The sequence below is a fragment of the Ceratina calcarata genome, unplaced genomic scaffold (genome assembly GCF_001652005.2).
Source record: "Ceratina calcarata isolate Rehan_Ccalc_2016 unplaced genomic scaffold, ASM165200v1 scaffold60, whole genome shotgun sequence".
NCBI classification, from domain to species: Eukaryota; Metazoa; Arthropoda; class Insecta; order Hymenoptera; family Apidae; genus Ceratina; species Ceratina calcarata.
The window spans coordinates 64,013-88,270 of NW_017177240.1; the positions used below are offsets into that span (position 1 = coordinate 64,013).

Genomic DNA, 24,258 nt, shown 5'->3' on the forward strand with positions numbered 1-24,258 from the left:
CGATTAATTTATTTCGATTTCCTGAGACGGGAAATGCTCATCGGGCCACAGAAGGTTAATATCTATATTTCACGGAAATGGTTAAGGGAATGAACAGAGGTGGAAAGTCTTGTGTCGATTTCGACCCCGCACTGGATTTACTGGGACAACCGTTTACCGTTAAATTCAAACACTGTAGATCTTATAGAATGGCACTATCAATTCTCAGCGGATACATTATCGGGAAAAGGTTTATTCATAAATATCTTATAAAATTCAGGAACGTTCTCTACTCATGATTATCACCGAATTTATCCCTTATCAAATTACCACCATCAATTTGCACCGCAATTAACCAAGATTATCGGCTCGGTGAATAAACGGCAGGAGGGAATGTATTGCAAACCGATATTCAAATAGCAGCGTTCTTCTCCGGAGCAATAATTCACAGTGAGCGACTTCCTCCCATCTGCGCTCTCTCCTATATCGAAACGGTTCGATTCTAAGCACCCGTGATCCAACGATCCAATGAACGCCACAGTCTCCAGATGTCACGTTGCAAGGATAGGGAAACGTAGCTCTGATCTCCGAAGGATAGGAAATAGGAAACTCAAGGTGCAGGAGAGTCGATGATCCTCGAAACGGGGGGGAGATTACCTCTACATCTGTGTCGGTCAGTTTTTGCAGGATCAGGCGCGTGCCCGATCGGGAATAGGGATGGTTTTGGGCGGGAAAAATCAAACGACGAACGGAAAGGCAAAGAGGGGAGGGAAAATTTGGAACAGCTGTTGACACACTGGAAACCCTGAAAAGATCGTCGACCTCGGCCTTCTAGCCGGCTAATTTTAGGGGATACCTGCCTACCGTCGCAAACCGTGTGTGAAACGTGGACGCAGTGACTGATGAGCTACTCTCTCCTTTCTACGTTGAAACAATTGTGTTCAGAATTGATTTCATATATTTCGCTTGATTATAAATTATAGAGAAATTTATAGTAGCAAATATTGAAGCTACGATGGAGAGTAATAGGAAATGATTGATATCGTCGAATAGATGGAAAATGATAAAGGCTTCTTGGTCAGCGTTGAATGCGTTGATAAACGGGAACGAGGACAGACAGTCCGGGGTGGAACAATGCGCAAAAGTTGTCTGAGTAGCTCGAGACCGAGGTGTACGGGTCCCGTAGACTACGGCAGATGTTCCTGTTGAGCGATGAGCCGGCCTAAGTATGAGAAAATATTGATCCTGATACTGTAGACCGGTAGCATTAATTGTAACCTGAAATGCGACGACGCCAGATTCAGGCCATTCTTTGCTAGCCCAGCATAAATGTGTTGCCGTTCGTAAAAAAAAAAGAATAGCAGCTTGCATGCTATACTTATAACAAAAACGAAATGTGTAAGAAGGATGTCTAATAGATTCTGTTAAACATTTCATCGAAACTATACTAATAGCGTTTTAATGTGAAGTGAATTATTAATCCGCTGATTGCTTTCGGCATTTTGCATGCTCTTCAACCGAACCCGGAAGTTAATCGACCGTGTACAATAGTAACATTCTTCGCTAATCCGTCGGAACGGTATCGAGTGGAGGCACCTTGCGTGCCAAGGGGTGAAGAAAGAGGGTGTCGTGGCCGGTGAAAAGTCAGTGAATTCGTCCACGGAGTACCCCCGATGTGAGGGTGCAAGGGGCTGCTTTAGTTAGGTGCGCCGCCCGAAAACGGGGGTCCCCGTTCGGATAGCTAGCAGCGCGTGCCCTCTTCACTGGAGTAGCCTGCCTCTGAATTACCACGGTGCCCTATCGGAAAGGGGTTAAATGCTCTTTTCTTCCAGCAGCGGCGAGCCGTTGACCACCCCTTGCGGTGGAAAATCAACCGAGCCGAGGGTTAGGTGAAACGAGCGCGACCGTGCCGTCGTCGACTGCCTCGCGGTTACCTCGCTCGCCTGTCAACCTAGTCATGTTTATTCACCGCCTATCCTCATCAGCTTGTACCTACAGTTTGATTCCGTTGTTTCGAGCCAAGAGTCCGTCCAATCTGTTCTCACGAAACATTGAAACGTTTACCAATATTAGATTGGAATATATTTTATTATAAAAGATTTAATAACGAGAATATTAAGTAAATATATCTGATCATTCCCACCGTCCCTCTAGTAATAATTCCCATAACAATTCACCGAATTAAGCCAAACACGGCTGTAACAGAAACACCGTGTCAATCGAACTCGAAGATTACGTAAACGGAATACAAATTGAAAAGGAATTCGAGAACGGTTCACACGGGACGAGGCAGGGGACTCACAATACTTTGATCAAAAGTTTCACCTTTTTCCTAGCGCTATTGAGATTTTCCCAAAAAGCGTCTTTCGGTATCGGTCCAGGTGAACATCCCCGACGAGGACTCGAAGTGGGACAGCCGAAAAGGGCCAAAGACCCCGTCCTGGTGGGGAGAACGATTTTTCATGTCTCGGTGCCACGGTACGCCGACAATAGACGCGTGTCACGATGTTGCAGCTGCTTTTGCCACTGTATGCCCCGAGTCCCGTGCACATGGCACGCGGGGCCCCGCGACAACATCTAAGCTAGCAGCTTCGGTTGCAGCAAATTAAGAGCCGGGGTGATTTTACAGAGGGGCCACTGGAAATTCCCTGTAAATCACGGATTCGGAGATTTCGATGCCTCGCGTCGGGAGACATCCCCGCGGGAGAAAAAAGATTTTCCTACGGATATTCTCAGTTTCAATTTACGTACGATGTACGCATTCGACCAGAATAATTGTCAGAAATATTATTAGGAAATTTATTAAAGAATACGTTCGGTATCTACGTGTCTTCACGTCCCGTCCGGATCGATATTAAAAAGAATCCGGGAGACCGATAAGATCGCTTTGTCGGATATTATCCTACGGCGGATATCGGTATAAGCTAAACGCCAGGTAGGCCGCCTTTGAAAGCTATTCAAACTTTCTCTCTGTATCACTATCCTCTTAATCGTTTGAAAGATGTATCTGTCTGCATGTGATCTTTCAAGATTTCGAGCTTTCTTTAAAAGAACAAGGACAATGATATTATCTGAAAGACTCTTCCAGTGCCATTAACAATTTACCTCCAGTGGAATGGTAAAGAAACGTTTACCCTTTTCCACAGAAAGTAGCACTCGCTGAAAACAAAAAGCTTTTCCTTCATGGCATGACTTCTTCGAAGCAAGGCAAAAGCTCTCTCTTTCTCTCTCTCCCACCCTCTCTTTCATCATTCGTAAAGGAACGCTTTTAAGATGCATCGCGCATTTGTCATGTGTCAAAAGTTCCGTCCCTTTTCTCTTTTTTTTATGCTTCGCCTTCATATCCTGAATTGCACGGCCACGAGTCGATTGAGAGTCACTGATCGAGCGCAACATACAATGCCTCGTAGACCACTGTAGGTACAGCCGAACGTTCCCACCTACCTGGTCTCGATAAACTGATTTATTATTTCGACATCATTGTACCGGGGCTCCGAAGTCGCATCTGTTCCGGGCGAATTTCGTAGCCGGGAGAAGCAGTCGACGATTCCTCGGTACGGTGCCGCGCCGTTGGCGAAATCTCGTCGATGAAATATATCCCGATGGCCCCGAAACTTTCTCGTCCTTCTTTCTGCCTCTTCCGCCTTATTCTTCCTCCTCCTTTTGCTTTTTACGGCTTTTTTATCGTGATATCGGCCAGTGAGAGAGCCGCCGTCGCCGCCATGCCTGTTCGACCTCTTTATTTCTATTGTTACATAAATATCGGTAACAGGATCCTTTCTTTTCCATCGCGGGTTTCATTTTGTACGAGCTTTCAAGCCCGTCGCGAAATTTGCGTGCACCTTAAGAATGCTCGCAACCAGTTCGGCAGAAGTTCTTTACGTTTCATGAAATCGTACGGATGCTGAATTCACGTTGGAATTCATACATGACGAAACCGCTTAATGAAATTGAGAGACATTATAAGAAACGTTTATGCAAATAGTACATGTTCAATCGTTCATGTGTGAATCGGGAGATTCTATCGGGACCTACCGCCGGCGGAAGGATGCAGCTCCTGTCAGCCGAACGACGCCCTGTGTCGCCGACCCTTTCTAGAAGAATACGCATTAATTTATATCTGCATACGCTCAGTATTATTATGTTAATCGCACATCATCCGTTTCGGGCAGACGTTTCGCGTTTCTATCTACGCTTCAAGTGATCTCGATTAAATGGGTCTCCGTCATCTTTCATGGAGAGGACACTTCGGCCTGGGAACGTCATTGGAAACAAACTTCCACCGCACGTTCTAATATTACGGGGTGTGCAATACTTCAGGACCGCGCGGTAAAACTTCGACCTATCAGGGTTGTAAGGCCTGACTTACACACGGATGCTGACGTAGTCCTTTAGTATTACCGTCAGGGAACTTAATCACCAACGACTCGGATTTTATTAATAGTAACTATGATTTATTAACACATCAGAAGAAACACTGATTACATTTAAACAAATGAACTACCATAAGTTATCTTATTGGTTAGTAATGAATAGGTGGGATTTTCGCCACCCCTATGAAGATGAACGTAAGAACAAAAAAATCTGGCCTGGAAAAAACTAGTAAGCATAAGGACTCATGAGCCGAGAAAGATAAAGTACGGATAAAGAATCAGAAACCGGGAAGGAACGGACTGTAAACCGGGAGAGATTTGCAAGGAGTCATAAACTGGGAAAAACTCATGACGCGCTTTCTATACAGCCTTTTCCAACTCGACGTCGCCGATTCTACCTTCTTCAGAATAGTGATGATTAAATAATAAAGTTTAATCTTAAATTAAAATAAAATTCCATTTGCTTGCGGTTGTTTGCAACGGAACACGGGGTAAACAGTTTTTCCCCGCCTGTCACAGTTTTTAAAAGGCTCGTTTGACGAAGTTCAACCCTTTTTTCGAGTTTCGACGGTTTCGCGTTATCTCCGCTCGAAGGGACGAATTGAGTATGTAATTAAGCGTGTCGTAATCATTGTCACGGGACGCGGTCAAACGAAGATTGAAAGCCACGGACTGGATAAGAGGGACACGTAAAATCGTCGAAGGATCAACGATTTTCGTATCGTCGAGGATTTGTGAAATTTATAGGCTGAACGCATTGAAAGGATTTTTATAAATGCTTCCTCGTGAATGGCGCGGGAACTTATTCCGTTTTGGATGCGGAGTGTATATGAGGAAGCTTACGGCGACCCTATCGACGGAATTTGTATATTGGAAAAAACAACCTCAGGCAATCTAGACCCTTTTTCCAGTAGAGTGTACACGTTTGAACGCGGTATAAATAGAATTTTTTACGGAAACAGGACGATGTGAAATGAAAGTAAACTCCATTATTTCCCAATTTTTCACAAGTCCGGTGAGAAGTTTATAAGAACGATCGCGTTTAACCAACAGAGACTATGCTTCCGAATCATAGGACACCTCTTTCAATTAACAGCCTTAAAAATCACTGAATGTGCCCGCACCCATCACGAGTCACGGGACAGTTCGTTAAAAAAAAAAAAAACGTCAGCCCGTATCCACGACCCGTTCTGCGTCGACACCTTGGATAAACGTCTAACTGCTCAGTAGCAGATAACGGATACCCTCATGAACCGTTTAACACCGACCAACCGCTCCAAGAATTTTTCGAAAATCGGAAAGAAGCATCGACGTATTTGGCAAATTGTCATATTTTTCGTGGGGATAACTTTTTCGTCTTCGTGGAATTAGAGTTCAATTTGCTAGGCTCTCTCTTCCAAGGATCGTAAAAAAACTCTCGTAAAACGCGGCTTAGTTATCCAGGACCAACCCCAGCGGCGAGAAACGACGCTCCTGCTAACGATTTATTTCTACGAACTTTACCGATTCAACATCGACGACTTTTCGGCCCTATACGGCTGAGCTACAACCCTTTTTTTTTCCATCTCGAGGCAAAAGAGGCGTCGTCGCATGTATAACACGCGGCAAACGTCCCGTGTCTTCTCTTCCGCTTTGTCGCTGGGCATTCGTTCCGAAATTTGGGTTACTCCGATTAACCCTTGGTGCGACCGTCAGGATGATTCGCTCGAGCGTAAGGAGACAATGTCAAGGCGTTGTCCCGAAGGTGTTAACACTTTTTGAATGACCGGGACCACCGAAACTAAAATCTTATTGTCCCGAATGCATCCCGGAACAAAAAACCAGTAAGAAGGGGGCGATTGTTAAATAAAATTTAGTGTAATTCTGATCGAAGGTATTTTCTCTCTTCGCGATTTTACATCGACGAAAGGAAAGTAATTGCGCAATCGCGAGAAGTAGCGAAGGACGTAACTAGAAGATCCGCGAACTGAAAAGAAGGAGGAAAAAGCAAAAGACGAAGAAGAAGAAGAAGGCTAGAGAGGTTCCTTCTCGGTCGAAGCAGGTTCGCAGCATCCCCTTGTTGCTTAGGCATCGCGCCGAGGGGTTGCAGCCCGTCAGATTGCGCTTGCGCGTGCTCTCCTCTCCGCCCTTCTCCCATCGGGTCCGATCTCCTACCCTAGGTACGCATCGAAATCTTTCGTACCTCGTCTTATACTCGGTCAACTAACTCGCTCTCGCCGCTCCATCCCATTCGCTGCGTGTCTCTCCGTCTGTCCTCCGCGTTCGCCGCGGTTCGATCTCGTTCTATCGCGCGGTACGGCGTAAGAGAGAATAACAGAAAATAAAAGGGAGAAGGAGAGAAACGTGCACGAGCTTACGCTCGAGTTCCCCTTTCCCTTTTCCCTTTCCCTTTCCCTTTCCATCGATGTGGTCCTGGGTATATCCTGGGTTCCCGCCATGACGAACGGGATGACACCCGAGAGTTGCCGAACAGGGCCGAATCGCGACCGAGGGCCGAAACGCGGGCAGCTGCGACTCCGAACGGACAAAGAATACTCTTGGAGCACACAGTCACCGCGCGGCGAGCACACTCACCACGGGGCAGTCCGTCGAACCAAAGGTACAGTGCTTTCTCGATGCGTTTCATCGCGTCGTCGTCGACGACTAGTAAACGCCGGCGAGCGACGGGTGTGCTGTGTTCACTCGTGAACGCGTGTTTCTCGGTATTGCTCGCGGTACAGGATACGCACGGGAGCGTGGACGGAGAGCGAACGTTCCGAACGTGTTTCAAACGAGGGAGCGCGAGAGGAAACGAAAGAAAACGCGAGCAAGCGAGCCAGAAAGAAAGGGTGGGAGAGTGAGAGAGCGAGAGAGGGAGAGAGAGAGTGTGTGTGTGTGTGCGTGCGTGCGTGATTATGTGTGCGTACGAGAGCGTGCGTGCGTTTCGGAGCAGAGGAATATTAAAAGACGACGCCGGCTTTAGGTGATTTCTCGATCGACGCGCGACGACGATCCGTGTGATTGGTGAAATAAAAAAATTAACTGGAATGAGGAAGGACGGTGCTGCTGTTGTTAACAAACGAACGATCACGTATCTCGGACGGGTCTCGTAAAAGCACACGTGTACTTACGTTCCGTACGTGGTTCGTCAAGTTCAAAGTTGTGTGTTGCCGGTGAAAAGGAGAACAACAAAGTGACCGGGGGTATATGTATACGTACGGTGACACAAAACGGAGCAACAGTGGGGAAAACGAGCGAAAGTTCGCGGTGAATAAAAATCGAAGGGATAGGACAGGGCTGGCAGGAGAGACAGTGTCATACGGCGACTCCAGCGAGGAAAGTTTGTTTGTCCGGTCGTATCGATACCATCGGTGATCGTGGATGAACGCTCGTTGTTGGCGGCCCCGTGGTCGGCTCAGCGGCGACTGATCGAAGAAAATTTTTGGAATGTAACATCGGGGCAGTGTCGATAAACGGTAGTGGAAGCAGTAGTTTGTCCGCGGGTACGGTTGGACAACGACCGGCGACGACGGCAACGGCAACGACGGCGACAGGGCGACCGGACGGGTGGAGTGTGCAGCAAGAGGGAGAGAGCGCGGAGGAGGATCACTCTCGCTTTCGTTCGACTCTCCCTCTCTATCCTTCGTTCTCTCCTCTGTCCCTCTCTCCCTCCCTCTCTTTCTGCTTCTCTCCTTTCTCCCTTGCTCGAACGGCGGCCGTTCTCGTTGCTGCTCGTCGACCGGCAGGAGAACGGAGAGAGAGAGAGAATACAAGAAAGAGAGCGAGAGAGCGCCGGAGGAAGAGAAGCGTCGCGCGGAAGACGGAGGAGCGACGAGGAGAGGATCAGCTCGCGTAACCGAAGAACCGAGGAGAAAGGAGAAAAAGAAGGGTAAGTGCGCTAAAAGAGTTAACGTTTCCCTGGATCCGTCCGATACGAACGCGTTTCGATATAAACGAAAAAATTTGTCCGCCGTCGTTACGTCGCGTTCTTGCTCGTTATCGTTGACATCGGGGGGTTGTTTCGTTTCGATTGGCCGCGCGCACCGTCAGGGGTACGCGAGGGCCTGCCGACGACGCGATCGGCAAGAACGGAACGTGTCCACCGCGAAATCCCCCTTCTCTGGCTGCGATCGACCATGTGGAAGTTCGCACCCGCGACACGTTTCCGTCGTCCTGGCCTCTTTGCCTACGTCCGCCGATGATCGCCACCACCATCGCTATCGGCACCTCCTCTACCACAATCTCGCCGTCGCCACCACTTCTACCTCTACCACCATTACCGTCGGCACCACCACCACCACCACCACCATCGTCGCAACCGCCACCACCACCACCACCACCACCAGCGGTACCACCGCTGCCACCACTACCATTGCCGTCAACGCCTCCTGCTAGCCGGCGGCGATGCACGGTAGTGTCCTCGAGCACGGCGTGCACGCATCGTGCTGCGAATGTTTCACGAGTATCGCGCGGTGCGTCAGGCAAAAACGCGTTGTGTCGTCGCGAGACGGGTGACGGGCCAAAGTGCATCTTCGAGATTACCCGGTGTATGAACATTTATAAAAGACAAAATTAAAAACAAAAATAGAAACAGCAAAAGGACAGTTAACTCCAAAAAAAAAAAATCAACAAATTAGAAAACAATTAGATATGATTACTTTTGTAGCAGAGAAAATGAATTTAGAAAATCAAAATTCACGAATTTAAAAATGTGTTGGAAGAGAAATTAATAGTTTCTAGCGTGAGATAGAAGAAATTTTAAAAAGTATTCCAAAAAGTGATAATCGAGGGTGAAGATATTATAGAAGAATCACCAGTTAGAAAGATGAGAGAAATGTCTTTATAACTTGAAGGAGGACATATATCATGGATAACACAGAAAAAGAGGAAGTCGAACGAATTGCACAAATGTTTCGCAAACGTCAAGTTGCAGATATTATCGAAAGAGATAAACAAAGGCAAGAAGGTATAGAAAAAGTTAATCGCGAAGAGCAAGGGAAAGAAGCTCGTGAACAACAAAACAAGACCTCATCAAGTGGTAGTTCATTTTCAAGATAAATAGTTGAAAGAATTTCCTATTGATAAAACGGCCCTTCGAGATTACCCGGTGTTTTCGAGACTCGGCTCCGACGGCTTCGTTGATGCCACCACGCGTAGTGTATGGGAAACAGGTTCTTAAAACACTCATTCTCTTCTATATAAACCCGCACGACCTTACACGGTGTACACATACGTAGAGAAAGAAAAGAAAAAGAGCGAGAGAGAGAGAGAGAGAGAGAAATACTTTTATTTTGTTTTTCGCCTCGATTGCGCGTGAACCTAGCTTAACCCGGCTGGGAACAAACGCCGCTTTGGTAAACAGCATTATCGACTATACACCGAGTGCCGTTCGTTTCATCGTGTGTAGGAGTTTTTGGTGCGTAGTGATGGAAATCGAAAAAGAAATGATACACAAGACAATTGATTACTTACTATTTCACCGGTAGCTCGTTATCAACCGTACAACGATTTCGGGCTGGACGCGAGTTCAAAGATTCCGCGAGGTGCACGCAATTCGATAAACCGCGTGGTGCGGCGAGAATTTTAAATCTTCCCCCGTGCACGAACTGTCCTGATACACGCTCGCGGTTGGACTCCGATAGTGGTATCGGGACTGGGATATGTTGTGTAGTAACTGTTCGAGTGTAGGAAGATCGAGCTCTGATCACCGATACCAACGCGAAAAAAGGAAACACGGTTATTGACAATTTACAGTTTACGGAGTAATAATACATATCGCACAGAGACACGCGATCGACGTTCGGATTCGTTAAGGGGTAACGGACTCGCCGGATCAGACACCGCGACTGCGAGGGAAAGAGATCCAGTTCCATCCGGCGCGGTGCGGCGGCGACTCTTCGCTTCCACGTTGCTCCGATTCTTCGCGAGGTTCGCTCCGATTCTTTTCTCGATCCGACAACGCGTGGGTCCGTAGAGACGGTCCCGGTCGAAATCGAAAATTAACGGCACGTTTCCAACGACAAGAATGCAAAGTAGCCCGGGGGAGAGTATTCTCCTTCATCTCTCTCTCTCTCTCTCTCTCTTTTTCTCTCCTTCTGTTTCGCCGTCGCGAATACGATCAATTCCCCTTTCTCTCTCGCTTTATTCCTGTCTCCTTCCTTTTTTCCTCCGGTTCCCTTTCCTGTGGGTGTTCCTTCTTTTTTGTGTCGGCGAGCCGCGCTCTACGGCCGCGAGAGAAGGAGGCGGGGGTGGCTGCGCCGGCGGCGAGACGCAGCGAGGACGGGGGGGCGAATTTCGGCCTACTCGGTTCACGGAACGGCGGAACGGATCGGAACGGACGAGGAACCAACGTCGTGGACCGCGAGAACAACGGGCGCCAAGAGATTTACGGGCACGCACTGTATCCCTTTTACCCGTTCCACGGATTCGTTCCCTTTTTTTTAACCCTCTGTTTCTATCTTTTTTCAATTCCTTGTTCTCGGTTCGATTTTTCTACCGCTCCGTTTCTAGTGCCAGCGGAGTCGATTGAATTCTAGCGTCTCGCTAATGTAGGACGAAAGGGCTCGGTCGCAAATCGTTCGGGATAAAGATACCGATGCGTGGTCGCTATTTTTTCAACTTTTTTCTACACGGTTTATAGTCTTTTCAATATCGAGAGAAGTTGTATAAACTGTGGGCCCTTGAAGGATCTAGCTGACGATGTAGGTACAATCGCGAATCAAGAGCGAAATTCGAACGTTCTAGAAATAATCGCGATTGTTTTGCGTGCGGAATAGAGAATACTTTTATCGAGTATTTTTCTCACTCCGTTATTGATAAATGTATTATTAGCTTGGCGGCAGATACTGGAATCTGCATTAGACCTGGATTTCAGTTTCTTACATCTACGTTTCTCTTCGTCGACAGTCGATTCTTTCGTTCTACAAACGCCTAAATTTACTTCGCTTCGAAACGAGTGAGCGATAACGAAGTCGACCGTACGACCCGTCGTGCATAGTGGTTTCGCGTGTTTACGCGGTTACGCGTAGCACGCGTGAAATTTTCATATTATCGCGTGTTTTTCACCCATCCGTAACCGGCGTAACCGTTCCTCAGCGACGACGCCGTGTTTCGCGATCTAGTTCGGCCTGATGACGGGGAAATAAAGAGAACGGAAAGGGTGTACGGGCACATAGTTGCGTAGAACATCGAACGACGTCGATAAAGAAACGAAATATACGCGAAGCTCGCAGCCGTATCATACAAGGGCGAACTTAGGCCGAACACCTGTCCAACGTGGAAACAGGTATCGACGCCGAAACGTTCTTTTCGAGGGAACCGTGCGCACCGGCTCGGGGCCCGTCCGGAACAGTACCACACGATACGATTTCATTATTTTTTTTTTCTTCCTCCATTCCTTTTACTTGGCCAGTGCGCCCTTTTTCGAAGTCCGCTCGCTGCGTGGGCAGCGTCGGACGTCGTTGCGCGCATTAATCCGTGGTTTAGCGAACCAATTTAAATATCAGCGGCGCGCTCGACGCAATTTTATATCATTTCCGATATTATGCGCTTGTGTGGGTGGGTTTAACAGTGCGCCCGCCTCCCTTTGCCCCACCAATTCGTGCGACAGCCAACTCTGCGGACCGTTACGCACCTCTCTGCACGAGGATATCACCGTTTTTTTAAAATTCACACGTTCTCGGAAGAAAAGCGTAATGTCCTCGCCGCGTGCTCTCGTTACCTCCTGGTCCTCGTTGCCTTCCGTTTCGTACCGTTTGTCGCGTGCGTATGCGCCTATGGCCGGTGTACGTCGTACGCGTGCATCGTCGTCACGACGTACTTACGTTTGCGGTACATATCGTGAAAGTGCACGGGCGCATGCGCTCGATCGTGCTGGTTTACTCGCGCACGTGCGTGCATGTGCATACGCGTTCTTCGTGCATCGAACAACACGCCAGCTGCTTTACTATCGACGCGACGTGGGCACGTAAGAATACATAGGTACACGCATACGCGAACAATACGTACACTCGCGCGCACGCAGTGGCGAACGCACTCGCGCGAATCAGTGCGCACTCGAGCGCGTTCGTCCGCCGCCGAGCACCGTACGCCGTCCGCAGTGCCGTAAAACCGACGCGACGTCGTCCGACAGATTTCGACCGGCCGGTGCACGCCAGCAACAAGTGACCCGTTCGTACCTGGCTGCGACGTCCACTCACGTTCTGTATTCGGTTCTTATCAATTCGGTTAGAGTTCGTATCTCTGATTTATGTTCGCGCTGCAGCCTCGTAGTCCATACAACTGGCGCAGTAAGCCTTCGTGTTATCTCTCCGATTCGCTACCATCTAATTCACTCGGAAATGAACATGAGTCGAAGATTATTGGAACTGCATGTTCTTTGATAGTGTTCCGAGTTTCTCGTATTCGTCAAAAGATAGCCACGGAGTAGAATTTGTTCGTATCTCTCGATTCACGTTCGCACTGTATCCTAGCACAGAACTACCTTACACTTACATGTTATCTTTCCGATTTGGTACTGTCTAATTACTTCGGAAATGAACATAATTCGAAAATCATTGGAACTGCATATTCTTTGGTAGTCTTCGGATATGTTCGTATTCGTCAAAACGGAGGCGCGCAGTAGAATTCCTTTTTAGGGAAAACTGGCCCGTTGTTGACAGATTGATAACCGCGACAGTGCGTTGGTACGAACCGTGGCGAGCTTTCGAATGCACTCGCATCAAAGAAAGGTTATCAATGGCGTAGTATGCGAGGCCGTAAGCTTTCAGCGGATGAATAAGTTATATATTCCCGACGAGGCTAGTAATCGCCGCTACAAAAACAGTATTGTTATGACTCGAGTAAGTGGATGACGTCAGTTATCACAGCCTCTTTCTTCGCTATTTATTGCTACTTAACGCGGGAGTAAATACCGTTTTACGATGCCCGTGCTACGGTTTTTCCTTTAGAGATTCCTCGACTAGTTCTCCCCTTCCGTTTACGACCCCGATCGTTTTGTTAAACTGCAAAACGCACGAGTCGAATTCGATTCACGGTTGTGACACTCACGGGGGCGAGGCCGTTTCAGACATCGGGACAATATTTATCGTCCTCCCGATTTCAGATAAACTTCCCTCGAGTTTTTGATCTCGACACGCGAATCTTATCGGAAGCTTGCGCAAAATCAATATCTGATTTACGTTCCCGAACTGACTGTTTCGGTGAACGCATCGCGATCTTAAATTTAATTCCTCACATAAATAGTTTTGTAATTGCCTCATTTCTGTATTTATTTCCTCGTTTCTCATTCTTGAATATTCTCAAAACGCTATGTACTCCACCCAATGTTAAATTTAAATCAATACATAATTCTATTCCCAATATTTGAATAAACGAACAGTCTCGTTACCGTGTAGCTCTCTCTGTCTAAAAGATCTACATCAATCTTACCATCTCTTCGCAGGACCTTTTGAATTCTCGCTACACCGTCATTCTCTAAATTGGGTTTATCCATTTCGAACGTCTCCAGCTATCGTACGATTTTCACCATTTTTAAAATTCATTTCAACTGTTTTTTATAAAATCATTTTATGTCGGCTATTTTAATTTCTATTCATCTTAACTGATATTCATTTTCCTGGTTTCTCAACGGATCCGTTCATTTATATCATTTAATGTAATATGATCATATTTAATAGAGTCTTCTTACCGAGACTTTAAGCACTGATTGCTGTAAAAGAAACCTAACTGGTGTTCGAAGAACGAATCCAGAAACCGTTCGAGCTTTCGGATATTCGATTTCGCGGGGCACTATATCGGTTGGCCACGCCGCTGGCGGCATGCGCTCGGACGAGGGCGTGCATTCGTGAGCGCGCGTGTACAGATCCAGGGACGTGTGCGTGTGCGTGGGACCTTGAATCAAGCAGCCTTTGTCGCGAGAGTCGAGCGAGCGCGGGTGCGCGCGCTCGCCACCACGAGGTCGGCGAAAGTGTACCCGGAGCTTTTTTGCTCTCGGGTCGGGCCGCGAGAGAGGAGAACTCTTTCCTCTGTTTTTTTTTATTCTATTTTCCCTCTCCTCTTCGCCTTTCCTTTTTTCGGTCTCTAGCGGGGTAACTCGTGCTCCGAACCGCGTGATGCCGCCATTTTTGCTCCTCGTCGGCGTAATGCCGGAATTAGCGCGCGACGCGCGTCGACTCTCGCGAAAAACCGAGCCTTATCGCCACGGATTTACGCCTGCGGAAACGGAGATAAGCGGAACCGGGGCCCGAATAATAATTGTAACCCCCGTCGACTCGCGCTCGATTTCCCACCGGGTCGAGGCTGCTCCGCTCCCGTTTCCCCCTCTTCGACGATTCGTAGGGTAGATTTCGGACTCGCATGCTAATGGATCTACGATTTTTGTAGGATTTTTTAGCTCTATGAGGGACGAATGGGTGTCCACGTCATTTTTATCGGTAATCGCTTGTAATCGGGAATACATTGCAAACTTCGTCTCGGAATAGGACAGTATGACAGAACGGTAGCACTCGTCGCGAGAGATCTCGTGGAAAATCGTCGAGGCGAAATTCACCCGCGTTTGAACGATAACGCGGCGCGACGCCCCGCCGCGGCCGCCGTGGCTGAGTGAAACAAAGGAGCTCGAGCCAGCCGTAACGGGGCTCGATACGGGCACACGATAATAACGAAACGAGACGCGCAGAATTCCGCAGCGTCGTTTCTCGAGGAAAAAAGGAACACGCCACGACCAGACGGCGAGATACACGCGAACGTGTCGCCGGCAATTATCCTTCGCCTAATGTACAGGGTGCACGACTCGCAGCGCGATTTTCTCAGATATACTGAAAATACTGTCGAAGTTGAATACTGGTGATCAAGCACTGGCAGACTGGAAAGATTGAGTACTTAAGTCTTTCTCAATTTGCAAATCTCATGCATTTGTGCCAATTATTGTTACAATTATTGAAGCACATACGAGCTTTTTATGAACTGTGCAAATTATCTTTTATTGCTGCCTCTCATATTTGGTACGTACATTGAATAGAATATGGGCGTGATTTGTCTCATTGTTATAGCTTGCGAATCATGCACTTCAAGTATAGCTCCATTTATGATAATAGGAATGAAATTGATATTTGAATTTCTGCTTCGCCATGCTCGATATGAAAGGATAAAAAATTAGGTATGATTGTATACAACTTTTCTTAGATAAACTGTATCGTTCGCGATTTGCGTAAGAGCGCTGCACCGTGTATGCATCGAGCCTGAGAATATATTCCGCTTGCACAAAGAGTTTCGTTACGCGGGTTTCGGTGCAGGGCGCAGGTTTCGTTCGGCTCGGTTTTTTCGATGGCGCGCTACTCGTCGCCGTCTAATATTAATTCCAAGCGCGCGGAATCTTCAATCTCTCTCTCTTTCTGTCGGCCAGCTGGTCCGCGCCGCGTTGCGCTTCTCGGAAGCTGCGGCTCCTGCGTGCCGACGACGGGATATATCGCTCGGTGTCGCTCCAGCGCGAGCTATCGAATTTTTCTGCGCCGGAGAACCTGTGCCAAATGCAAAATTGTTCCTCGATAGTTCACAGAATTTCTAATTGACAGTTTCCATTCGCTTGCCTCCGCTTCGCAGTTCTGCATTTTGGAATTTGATTTTAACAAATTACAGAAGATTAAGTTTCCAAATTGAAGTTCTAATCGGTTTCAGCAATCCTCTAATCTCACTTTCAAGTTGTATATTTGAATACTGATTTCATTCTTCCTGTACAGCTACAAAGTTTCTTTACGAAACCAATTCTATAAGTTGAAACTCTTTTACTAACACACCTCCCGTGCGAATAAATCGAATTCTACGAGATAAGTTTAATTTATACCGATCCGTCAGAGTAATCGGAGATACGATAAGATGTCTTGAAGAAGAGGAAAAGTTTCACGCAAAAAGCAGACGAGCGCCGATACGATTCGAATGGATCCGGCAATTTATTATCCGAGCGTATGGTCGCGTCACGGATTCGTTGCTTTCCCTTCGAACTTATTTTCGTGAGGTACGTACGTACGAGCGTTTGAAAGAGAAGACGAGATCCAGTACGCAGAAGTTCGCGCTATCAGCGCAGGCGAGTTTCACGACCTTTAAAGACTAAGGTTCACGATATTCAGTCTACGCTAGATTTATGGACAGGCAAGAAAGTTCAATCGCTCGTGGCCTACCTCCTGCGGGTGTTTCGACATCATAAATATTGAAACTGATTTTGCGTTGTTTAGTTTAATATCTCCTCCGGGATATCTGTTATGTTTTACAATTTATAAGTCGAGTCAGTTCTTCTCTGTTGAATGACGTGAGAAAAATTTTTGTAGTCGGTTCCGTTTGACCGTAGGTAGACGTGTTAATAGGTGACACCCAGTGGTTCGTGCCTCGAGGAATTCTCGGCCGAGCGTTGTTCGCATAAATGCCGTTATTTTTGACGTGCACACACACAGCGGCTCGTTCAGAGAAATTCGTGGAACTATTCGATTCTTCGTTAATTCGACCCAACTGGCCGAATTTGTCTTTGTCCCCTGTCACGTGTTGACACGGGAAGCCGAGCGGGATGCACAGGAAGTTCGGATGTCTCGTGGTTTTTTGACCTTACGATCTCGCTCTTCGAAACATTCAAAGGAAATACTATAAGCATTATAGTATAATAAGAAATATTTTTTTAAAAGTTCTCTCGTGACAGGGTTTTTAACGAAATTACAATTTTCAAAAGAAATAGAATTTCTATGTTAATTTGAAAAGTTGCGAGCGGAGAGGAAGCGAGCAGTGGCGTGACTGGCTGGTTTAATTCGCGGGCAAGCGAAAGTGCGCGTCGAACGACAGTGCAAGTTTCCAACGATAGCGAAAGCTCCGCAGCTGTAAAGCTATTAGAGAGAGTTTTGCGACGGGAAGAGTGGAAAAGCGGCAGTCAGATAGCGACAGAGCTATTGCTCTCTCTATGTACTTACTCCGGCCATTATGTGTGTCCACCGGCCGTGCAAAAGCTGTGCCAGCACGCGCGCCAGCGCGCTCTCTCGCGTGTGCACACAAAGATGGGCACGTTATATCGTTCCTTGTATGCACGTGTACTATGCGCGGAGCGAATAAGAGAGAAAGAAAATGATAGTTGGATAAAGAAAGGGTTAAACGACGGTCGATATCTCACAGTGGACCATCGTATCGGTTTTTGATGATGGCTTCAAACCGCTTCCAAGTAACTTGCTGGTTCAAAGTTCAAACTTCATTTTAATTAACCCTTTAACATGAATTAATAATCTTTGAGCTTCGTTCAGCATTCTGTTTATTAATTCGCTTCGCTGTGGCAATGACTGTGTAGGCAAAATTATCCAATTAATGGGGTTTGATATTTTAAAAGCTGTTCAGTATAGATTGAAATTCAGATTCGTATTCATTCATCTAGGGATAATTATACTCATTTTACAAAATCCCAAATGTTGTTCGTTTCACTCCTTACTGAATTGTTTCTTGAACGTCATTAATATGTGGTTTAAACACATACCGAACCGTTCAAAGCAAAAAGAAAGAAAACACCGCGCGTTGCAATTGTAATTTATAAAATAGTGGATCGCGAAACGCGAATAGCTCGCAGCCATCGTCAGTAGTCTAAGCAACGTTGAATGAACCAGCCGGCCGGGGACTAGGGCACAACATTCGCGAGTATCAAAGCGAGGCGAGCGAGTAGGTGTGCAGACACGCCGAACGTAATAGTAACCTTGGCTTAGCGATGGTCACGTTATGGTAACGTCTATGACACGTTCCCACGTAGTCGCGTGTCACGTTCTCGCTTACGATCGTCTCACGTGACCACGGAGAAAGGGGGAAGGGCTCAATGAGCCTCGTCATCGAGGCTTTTTTATCTTGAAACGCCCCGGGTTTTCCTCCACCGTTTTTCTCCGCGCTTTCACAAATCTTGCCAATCCATGAACTTTATCTCCTCTTTTCCTCTTGCTCGTTTAATGATTCTTTTTGCTTCCGGAGAAAAGGCCGTAGATTTTTCTTTTCATTTTCACTCGTCTATGAAAAGTGTGAACTAAATGTAAAAAAAACGAATGAATGAGACGAATGTTCTTCAGATGGGAAATCGATTTTAACTAAATTTTCTGTGTGCTTTTTTTTGTTTCAGATCGTACAAATCAACCGCCTTCTAACAAGCCACATTAACCTCAAGTGATTTCTATTTTCTTACGAAGCGCGAAAGAAGTAATTAGTGTGTTTATATCGACGATAAAACAAAGAAAGAAAAAAACGAAAAAAGGAGGAGAAAATATTCCAAGAGCTTAGGTTCCGGAGAAGAAGACAAAGCATTAGGAGCTATAGTATCTAATTAGTGTACAAAGTATATCTTGAAACAAAAAAAAAAGAAAAAAAAAAGAAAAAAGTCCGCCAGTGCCAAATCGAAACAAAAGGATTGTTATACGTTTAAGGGCAGTTTAAAAAAGCACAGACGAGCGAGTATAAGAAATATTGCGGGAAGACAAAACGAAAGGAAGCAAAAAAAAGAAGATAGAAGAAGGAAAAACCGTAAACCAAAGAATCTACCATTTCTTTTTTCTACTAATCACTCAGCGAGCTAACGATATACTCACTAACCAGCTAGACGAGCGGCGATCTCTTCGCGAGCAGATTTAATTCGGACAGAAGAAAATAAATTTTCAAATCACCCGACAACGTTTTCTAAACCGATAGTAGGAAATTTTACTTAATAAGCGAAATAGGAGTAAGGATTGATGTTCTTCGGAGGAAGGAGAAAGGGAAGAGAAAAGAGGGAAAAGAACCATATGCAACTACTCGCAGAGAACGCGTGAGAGTATCTAATTAAGGAAGAGGAGTCCCATCCAAAGCGAAATACAGACGGAGAGAACGCAGGCCGCCCTATATATCTGGAAAAAGGGGACTCGCATATAATTACTCCCAGAGAAACCGATCTACTTCAGTTCGTAGCCTAAACCTGTTGAGTACAAACGACAGAAATAGAGTTATAGAGAGGTAGAGAGATTGAGAGAGAGAAAGTACGTACGAGAGTGTGTGAGAGAGAGTGCGCGGACGAAACAAAGAAAAGAGCTGTAAACTAGAGGCGAGTGGAAGGAATACAGGAAAGGAGCACATATTACACACCGAATACACTTATACACGAGGAGATATAAAGGTATACGAGGAGAGCACACCAGATTCGAAGCGGCCGAACGAGGAAGAAGATTCGTCCCATTCTTCCAGATGTCACAGTACCGACGAGGCGAGTCCCGAGCACGCGTCGTCGTCCGTGCCAGCGGATAATCTCGATAACGAGCATCCAGTCACGATCGCGGGTACACGGGCGTCGATAAAACCCGAAGAAACGGAGGATCGGAATAATTGCGCGCGTGCAGCACAGCATACGCGTCGCCGTCGTCCGGTAGTCGAGTTTCACCCCGAACCAGCATCGGAAAAATCGTAATTCTCGGGCGAGGAACGTTAACGAGACCTCCTGCGAGCAGGGGGTTCACGTCGAGATGACGTGGCGGGGAAGATGAGCGCCGAGGTAACGAAGGAGGTCGTCGCCACCGAGAGGGTAGCAGGTAGCCCTCCGGCGGCGGTCGCGACCTCGCCGGGCTCGGTCGGTCCAGGTGATCCGGCGCGTCACCTGCCGCCGTTCAGCAGCTTCGCCGGGGACAACGCGATGGACAGTTCGACAACGTTGACTACCCTTCACGCCCAGGACGTCGGCCTCGGGCTGACGTCCTCCTGGGATTACTACGAGGGATTGACCGGTCGCCTGATCGATTCACGGGGTGAGGTGGTGCTCGCAAGCCAGTACAGACCGTGGGAGTCGAAGAACGCGATCGGTGGCGGCGGACCCACCGCCACGCCGACCGCCGAAGGTTTGCCGAGTTTCGCGAGCCAATTCACCGCACCGAGCGAGGCGGAGCCGCAATTGACTGCGCTCACTCCATTGTCGCCAGCCTCGATATCGCACTCTCCACCTGTCACGTCGGCGGTAGGCTTGCCCAGCTTCCACACGCTCGGCACGCCGCTTCCGGCGCCTCATCCTCACCGCGGCAGCGTCGGTTATCCGTTGGTACCGGCCCCGGTCCAAGCCAGAGAGGTGCCGGCGCTCCAACAACAGCTACTCGACGAACGGCACATCCAGCTGCTGGGTTCAAGTCCGGTCCAGGCGTTTCCTCCTCCGCCTCCCGGCCATCCTCATCACACGGTGTTGACCGTCGTCAAGCCCGACTATCCGCAGCTTCACCACGCCAATTTCCAGAACCCGATGTCCACGGTGCTGGACTCGTCGCCCACGTCCAGGCCGATCGGGATCGACGGCAGGAAAAAGGAGCGTAGAAAAATACGCGCCGGTTCGATGGAGTCCGAGGACAGTGCTGGCGCTGGGAACGTTGAGAGTTCCGGTCAAGTAGCCGCGGTCTCGTCGACGGCGAACAGGGGACCCCATCACATGGGCGGCGGCATGGCCGACGTCGACGGCGACGGAGGGTTGAGCGACAAGCCAGCGAAGAAGAAGCGCAAGAGATGCGGCGAGTGCATCGGGTGTCAGCGGAAGGACAATTGCGGTGACTGCGCGCCCTGCAGAAACGACAAGAGTCATCAAATTTGCAAGATGAGGCGGTGCGAGAAACTCACCGAGAAAAAGGTCAGTGCCAATTTTTATGTAATTCGAAACAATCTACACGATTCTCGTTAGTAACATTTATAGTTTGCATGAGACAAAAATTCTTTATCTACTCAAGCTTTCGAATCAGAAAGCTTAATATATAAATCCGCGATTAGAAATTATTACGATTTTCTCCTTTAATGGATGCGCAATAGCGAAAATAGCGTAGAGTCAAAAATCAGCTGTGCGATTCACTTTCGCCGAAAGCGGAACCCTGTTGCGCCACACGTAACTGGAGCAATTCCGCGAGAATGAGTGGATTGAAAGGGGGGTGGTGAAACGAGCGCGCGAAAATGAAGGTGGACGGCACGCGACATCGAGTTTCAGGCCGCCGAGGGGGATTGGCTGTCGTGTTTCGCTCGAAATTCGTGAAAATCCAGGTGAGCGCGAGCCGCCCACAGGGTCGGTAGAAAGGGGTGGCAGATGCCCGGGGTGGGATATAAACACCGGCGCACAGCCGCCCGCGTTGTAGAGAACACGGCCGTGTATATATAGATAGTAGCTGAACTTGGCCTCGATGCCTGAATGTGCCGAGAATCCCAGAGGGAAATACAGAAATACAGATAACCGAGGTGGTTTATTATTGTAGCGACATTGAATAGGGGGTTGGTGGGTTGGCTCGCTCGTTCGCTGGCTGGTTGGATATGGCTGTTGCCGTTCGGTTCCCTTTTCCTAGCGACGGCCTCGAGTCGTGCTCAAATTTAAGGATCGCGCAATTGGTTTCTTCTTACTTTTCAAAATATATACTAAAATGACTTTAGAAGTAATTGAAATTTTTTAATCGCAGCAAAACTATTGCTGACACTGATTTAAAAAAGAATATCTATTCTCTTCTTTCGAAGATCGAAGGACTTCATTTTGAAATACAACATATTTAGTGTGATAGTGATTGAATTATTGAAAGAGTTCAAATACTTTTAATCTCGTGTTTTGATTTGTAGCAAAATGATTTACTTCCTTTTATTAATCGGACATTGCATTGAGGGTAGAGGTTATCGATAATTACGTATTTATAATGCCTCGGTTCAACTGCTTCATACCAAGAAACCACATTGTTAAAAAACAGTCGTCAATACAATGTTTCGCGAATAAAAATATCTGTGTAAAGTTCGTATTGAGATACGACAGAAAATCACGTGTCTTAGTAACCAATTTAGTAATAACTTGCGAGTGAACCACATTAAAGTTCTTTGAGGTAAAATTACATTCTCGATAAAATATGAATTATTCGAACAAGAACAAAAATCGGTAGTTCAATATTCTTTGCATCCAATGACATCGAGAATTACCAATAAAATGAATCGTCGCGTGGACGCGATTGTGGCATTGAAACCACGAAACGAGCCGCGAGCGTGGAGGCAGCCGAGTGCTCGTTTCGAAAATGCGAATGCACACACGGGGTCATTGTACCCTGACGCGAGTCAATTTAATGGCAAAGTCGCGAGCGAGCGAGCGGCAGAGAGCGGTGCGCAACAAACAGAAACAGCCGCGCGCCGGGTCGCAAGCAGCTACGCTTATCGTAGGGCAAGTTCAAGGCTCGTCGCGGGTCATAATAATCGCGTATCGAACTCCAACTCGTTCAGAAACAAACGTGTTGTTTGCTACCGATACGACCTAACGCTCCTCGCTCTCTAGCTTTTTACTTTTACTCCCGCTCGTAATTAACGCTCTTACAATGAAAACGAATATCGATATACGAGATTTCTCACTTCGGCGTACCAATTTAAAAAGATTCGTTTTTTGGTCTTTATTACGAGCACTTCGTTTCCTGTACTGTGGAATGGAATAACGATAAGAGGAGAATGCTGATCGATGTTCGACAGCTGGGTCGTTGACAGTGATAAGAAGAACGCATTTGAATGGTACGCGTTTATCTGGCAGGGATTCTCAAGACGCGTAGGCGTAAGACGCGTAACGCTAGTAGTAATTGGCAATCGTTTAGTGAATCTAATATCTTATATCGTATCGTTTATATTAACCGCTTCATTTACACGAATGAATTTGTTTCGAGGAAAACTGTATCGTAATACTCCGAATAAGCAAGACCGATGATAGTTAGTAATATAGTTCCTAGTAAATTATAGTTCCTATTACATCTCAATAGAACTTACACTATGAGTCTATTTTATTTACTGTGCTCGTCCAATTATTTTGTGACACGTGTATAACGATAAGTAAAGTCGTTAAGATGTAGATTTTCACGAGTAGTCAACGTCTTTGCCGCTTCTTGTCTTTATCGCGGTCACTTTTCACCAGAGCTGACCTTAAGTGAGTCACTGACAGCTATTATCGTGACTTTCACGGGCGGCCGTGCGTAGGCAGTAGCGCATCTCGTGATGAGCCGCGATTAAGCGAGAAAATTGTTGTTCCGTCCGATGATAGCCTGTCGTGTGCAAATAATACGCGATTCCTCGTCGCATCTCTGGGAAGTCGCTTTATTAGTCTCGCGTCTCCACGGATTCACTCGGCCGCGATCCTGACGGCCGATTATGTTAAACTCCTCTCGTTTTACACCTTATTAAGACGGAGGCGCGAGGACGACGTCTCTCGTCTTAGGTACTTTATAATTGCGACGGTGATAGTACTTTTAATTTTTAGTGCGGAATCGTGCGGAAGATGTTGTTTAAAAAGGATACCTTTTAGCGACGTGAATAGACAGATTATCGATCATTCAAAGAAAGACTGATTACAACTATGAAGATTATCACTCGATCATGAATAGACTATTCTTAAGTGATCGACAAATATTAATAGCGCATTGTTGTTAACCTCTATTGTTGTAAATCGTCTCCTGAAAGAGTTTCGTGTGTATCGTGGCTCGTAAATATCCTCGAATACATTCATACAACTCGAGAGCAGGCCGATTCGCGAGCGGGAAGGTGCACGACAAAGGCAGTGTAAGAAGATAAAAAAAAGTGGGGAGGGGAAAGAGAGATGATAGATGGGCAGCGGCACGAGTCGAAGGTCCCGGGCTGTTGTACAGAACTCGCCGTCACAACAACCCACACCCTCGCGTATCTTAACACCCTCTTTATCCCGAGGGAAGGCTCACCCCCTGATGTCTTTCTACTCGCGAAACAGGAGACCTACCCTCGGGTTCATCGTACACCTGGCTGCCGTCGAGAGGCTATCCGCGATGCCCCAATTTTTATCGCCTTTTCCCGCTGTTCTGACCCGCTTTCTCGCCCCGAGTCAAGCGATCCCAACCTCCCGTCTCGTTCTCCGCTCCACTCTATTTCGTTCGGAACCGATTGCGTTTGTTTCCGGGTCGTGAAT

At 47.2% G+C, this 24,258-nt stretch overlaps 1 protein-coding gene across 7 annotated transcripts in view; it reads left to right on the plus strand.

Annotated features, from left to right (window-relative positions):
- The first annotated feature begins 6,879 nt into the window (after positions 1-6,879).
- Positions 6,880-24,258, plus strand: part of Tet (tet methylcytosine dioxygenase-like) — a 104,130-nt gene continuing 86,751 nt past the window's right edge. For 3 of the 7 annotated variants that reach the window (XM_018032944.2, XM_018032949.2, XM_018032950.2), the window contains exons 1-2: positions 8,759-9,502; positions 18,457-20,961. In XM_018032944.2, coding sequence (XP_017888433.1) covers positions 19,840-20,961 — 1,122 coding nt within the window. In that variant the 5' untranslated portion in view covers positions 8,759-9,502; positions 18,457-19,839. Of the gene's footprint in view, positions 6,952-7,314; positions 8,221-8,758; positions 9,503-9,623; positions 10,260-18,456; positions 20,962-24,258 lie in introns of those variants that run through there. The other 4 variants (XM_018032947.2, XM_018032945.2, XM_018032946.2 and 1 more) reach the window with 4 other exon arrangements.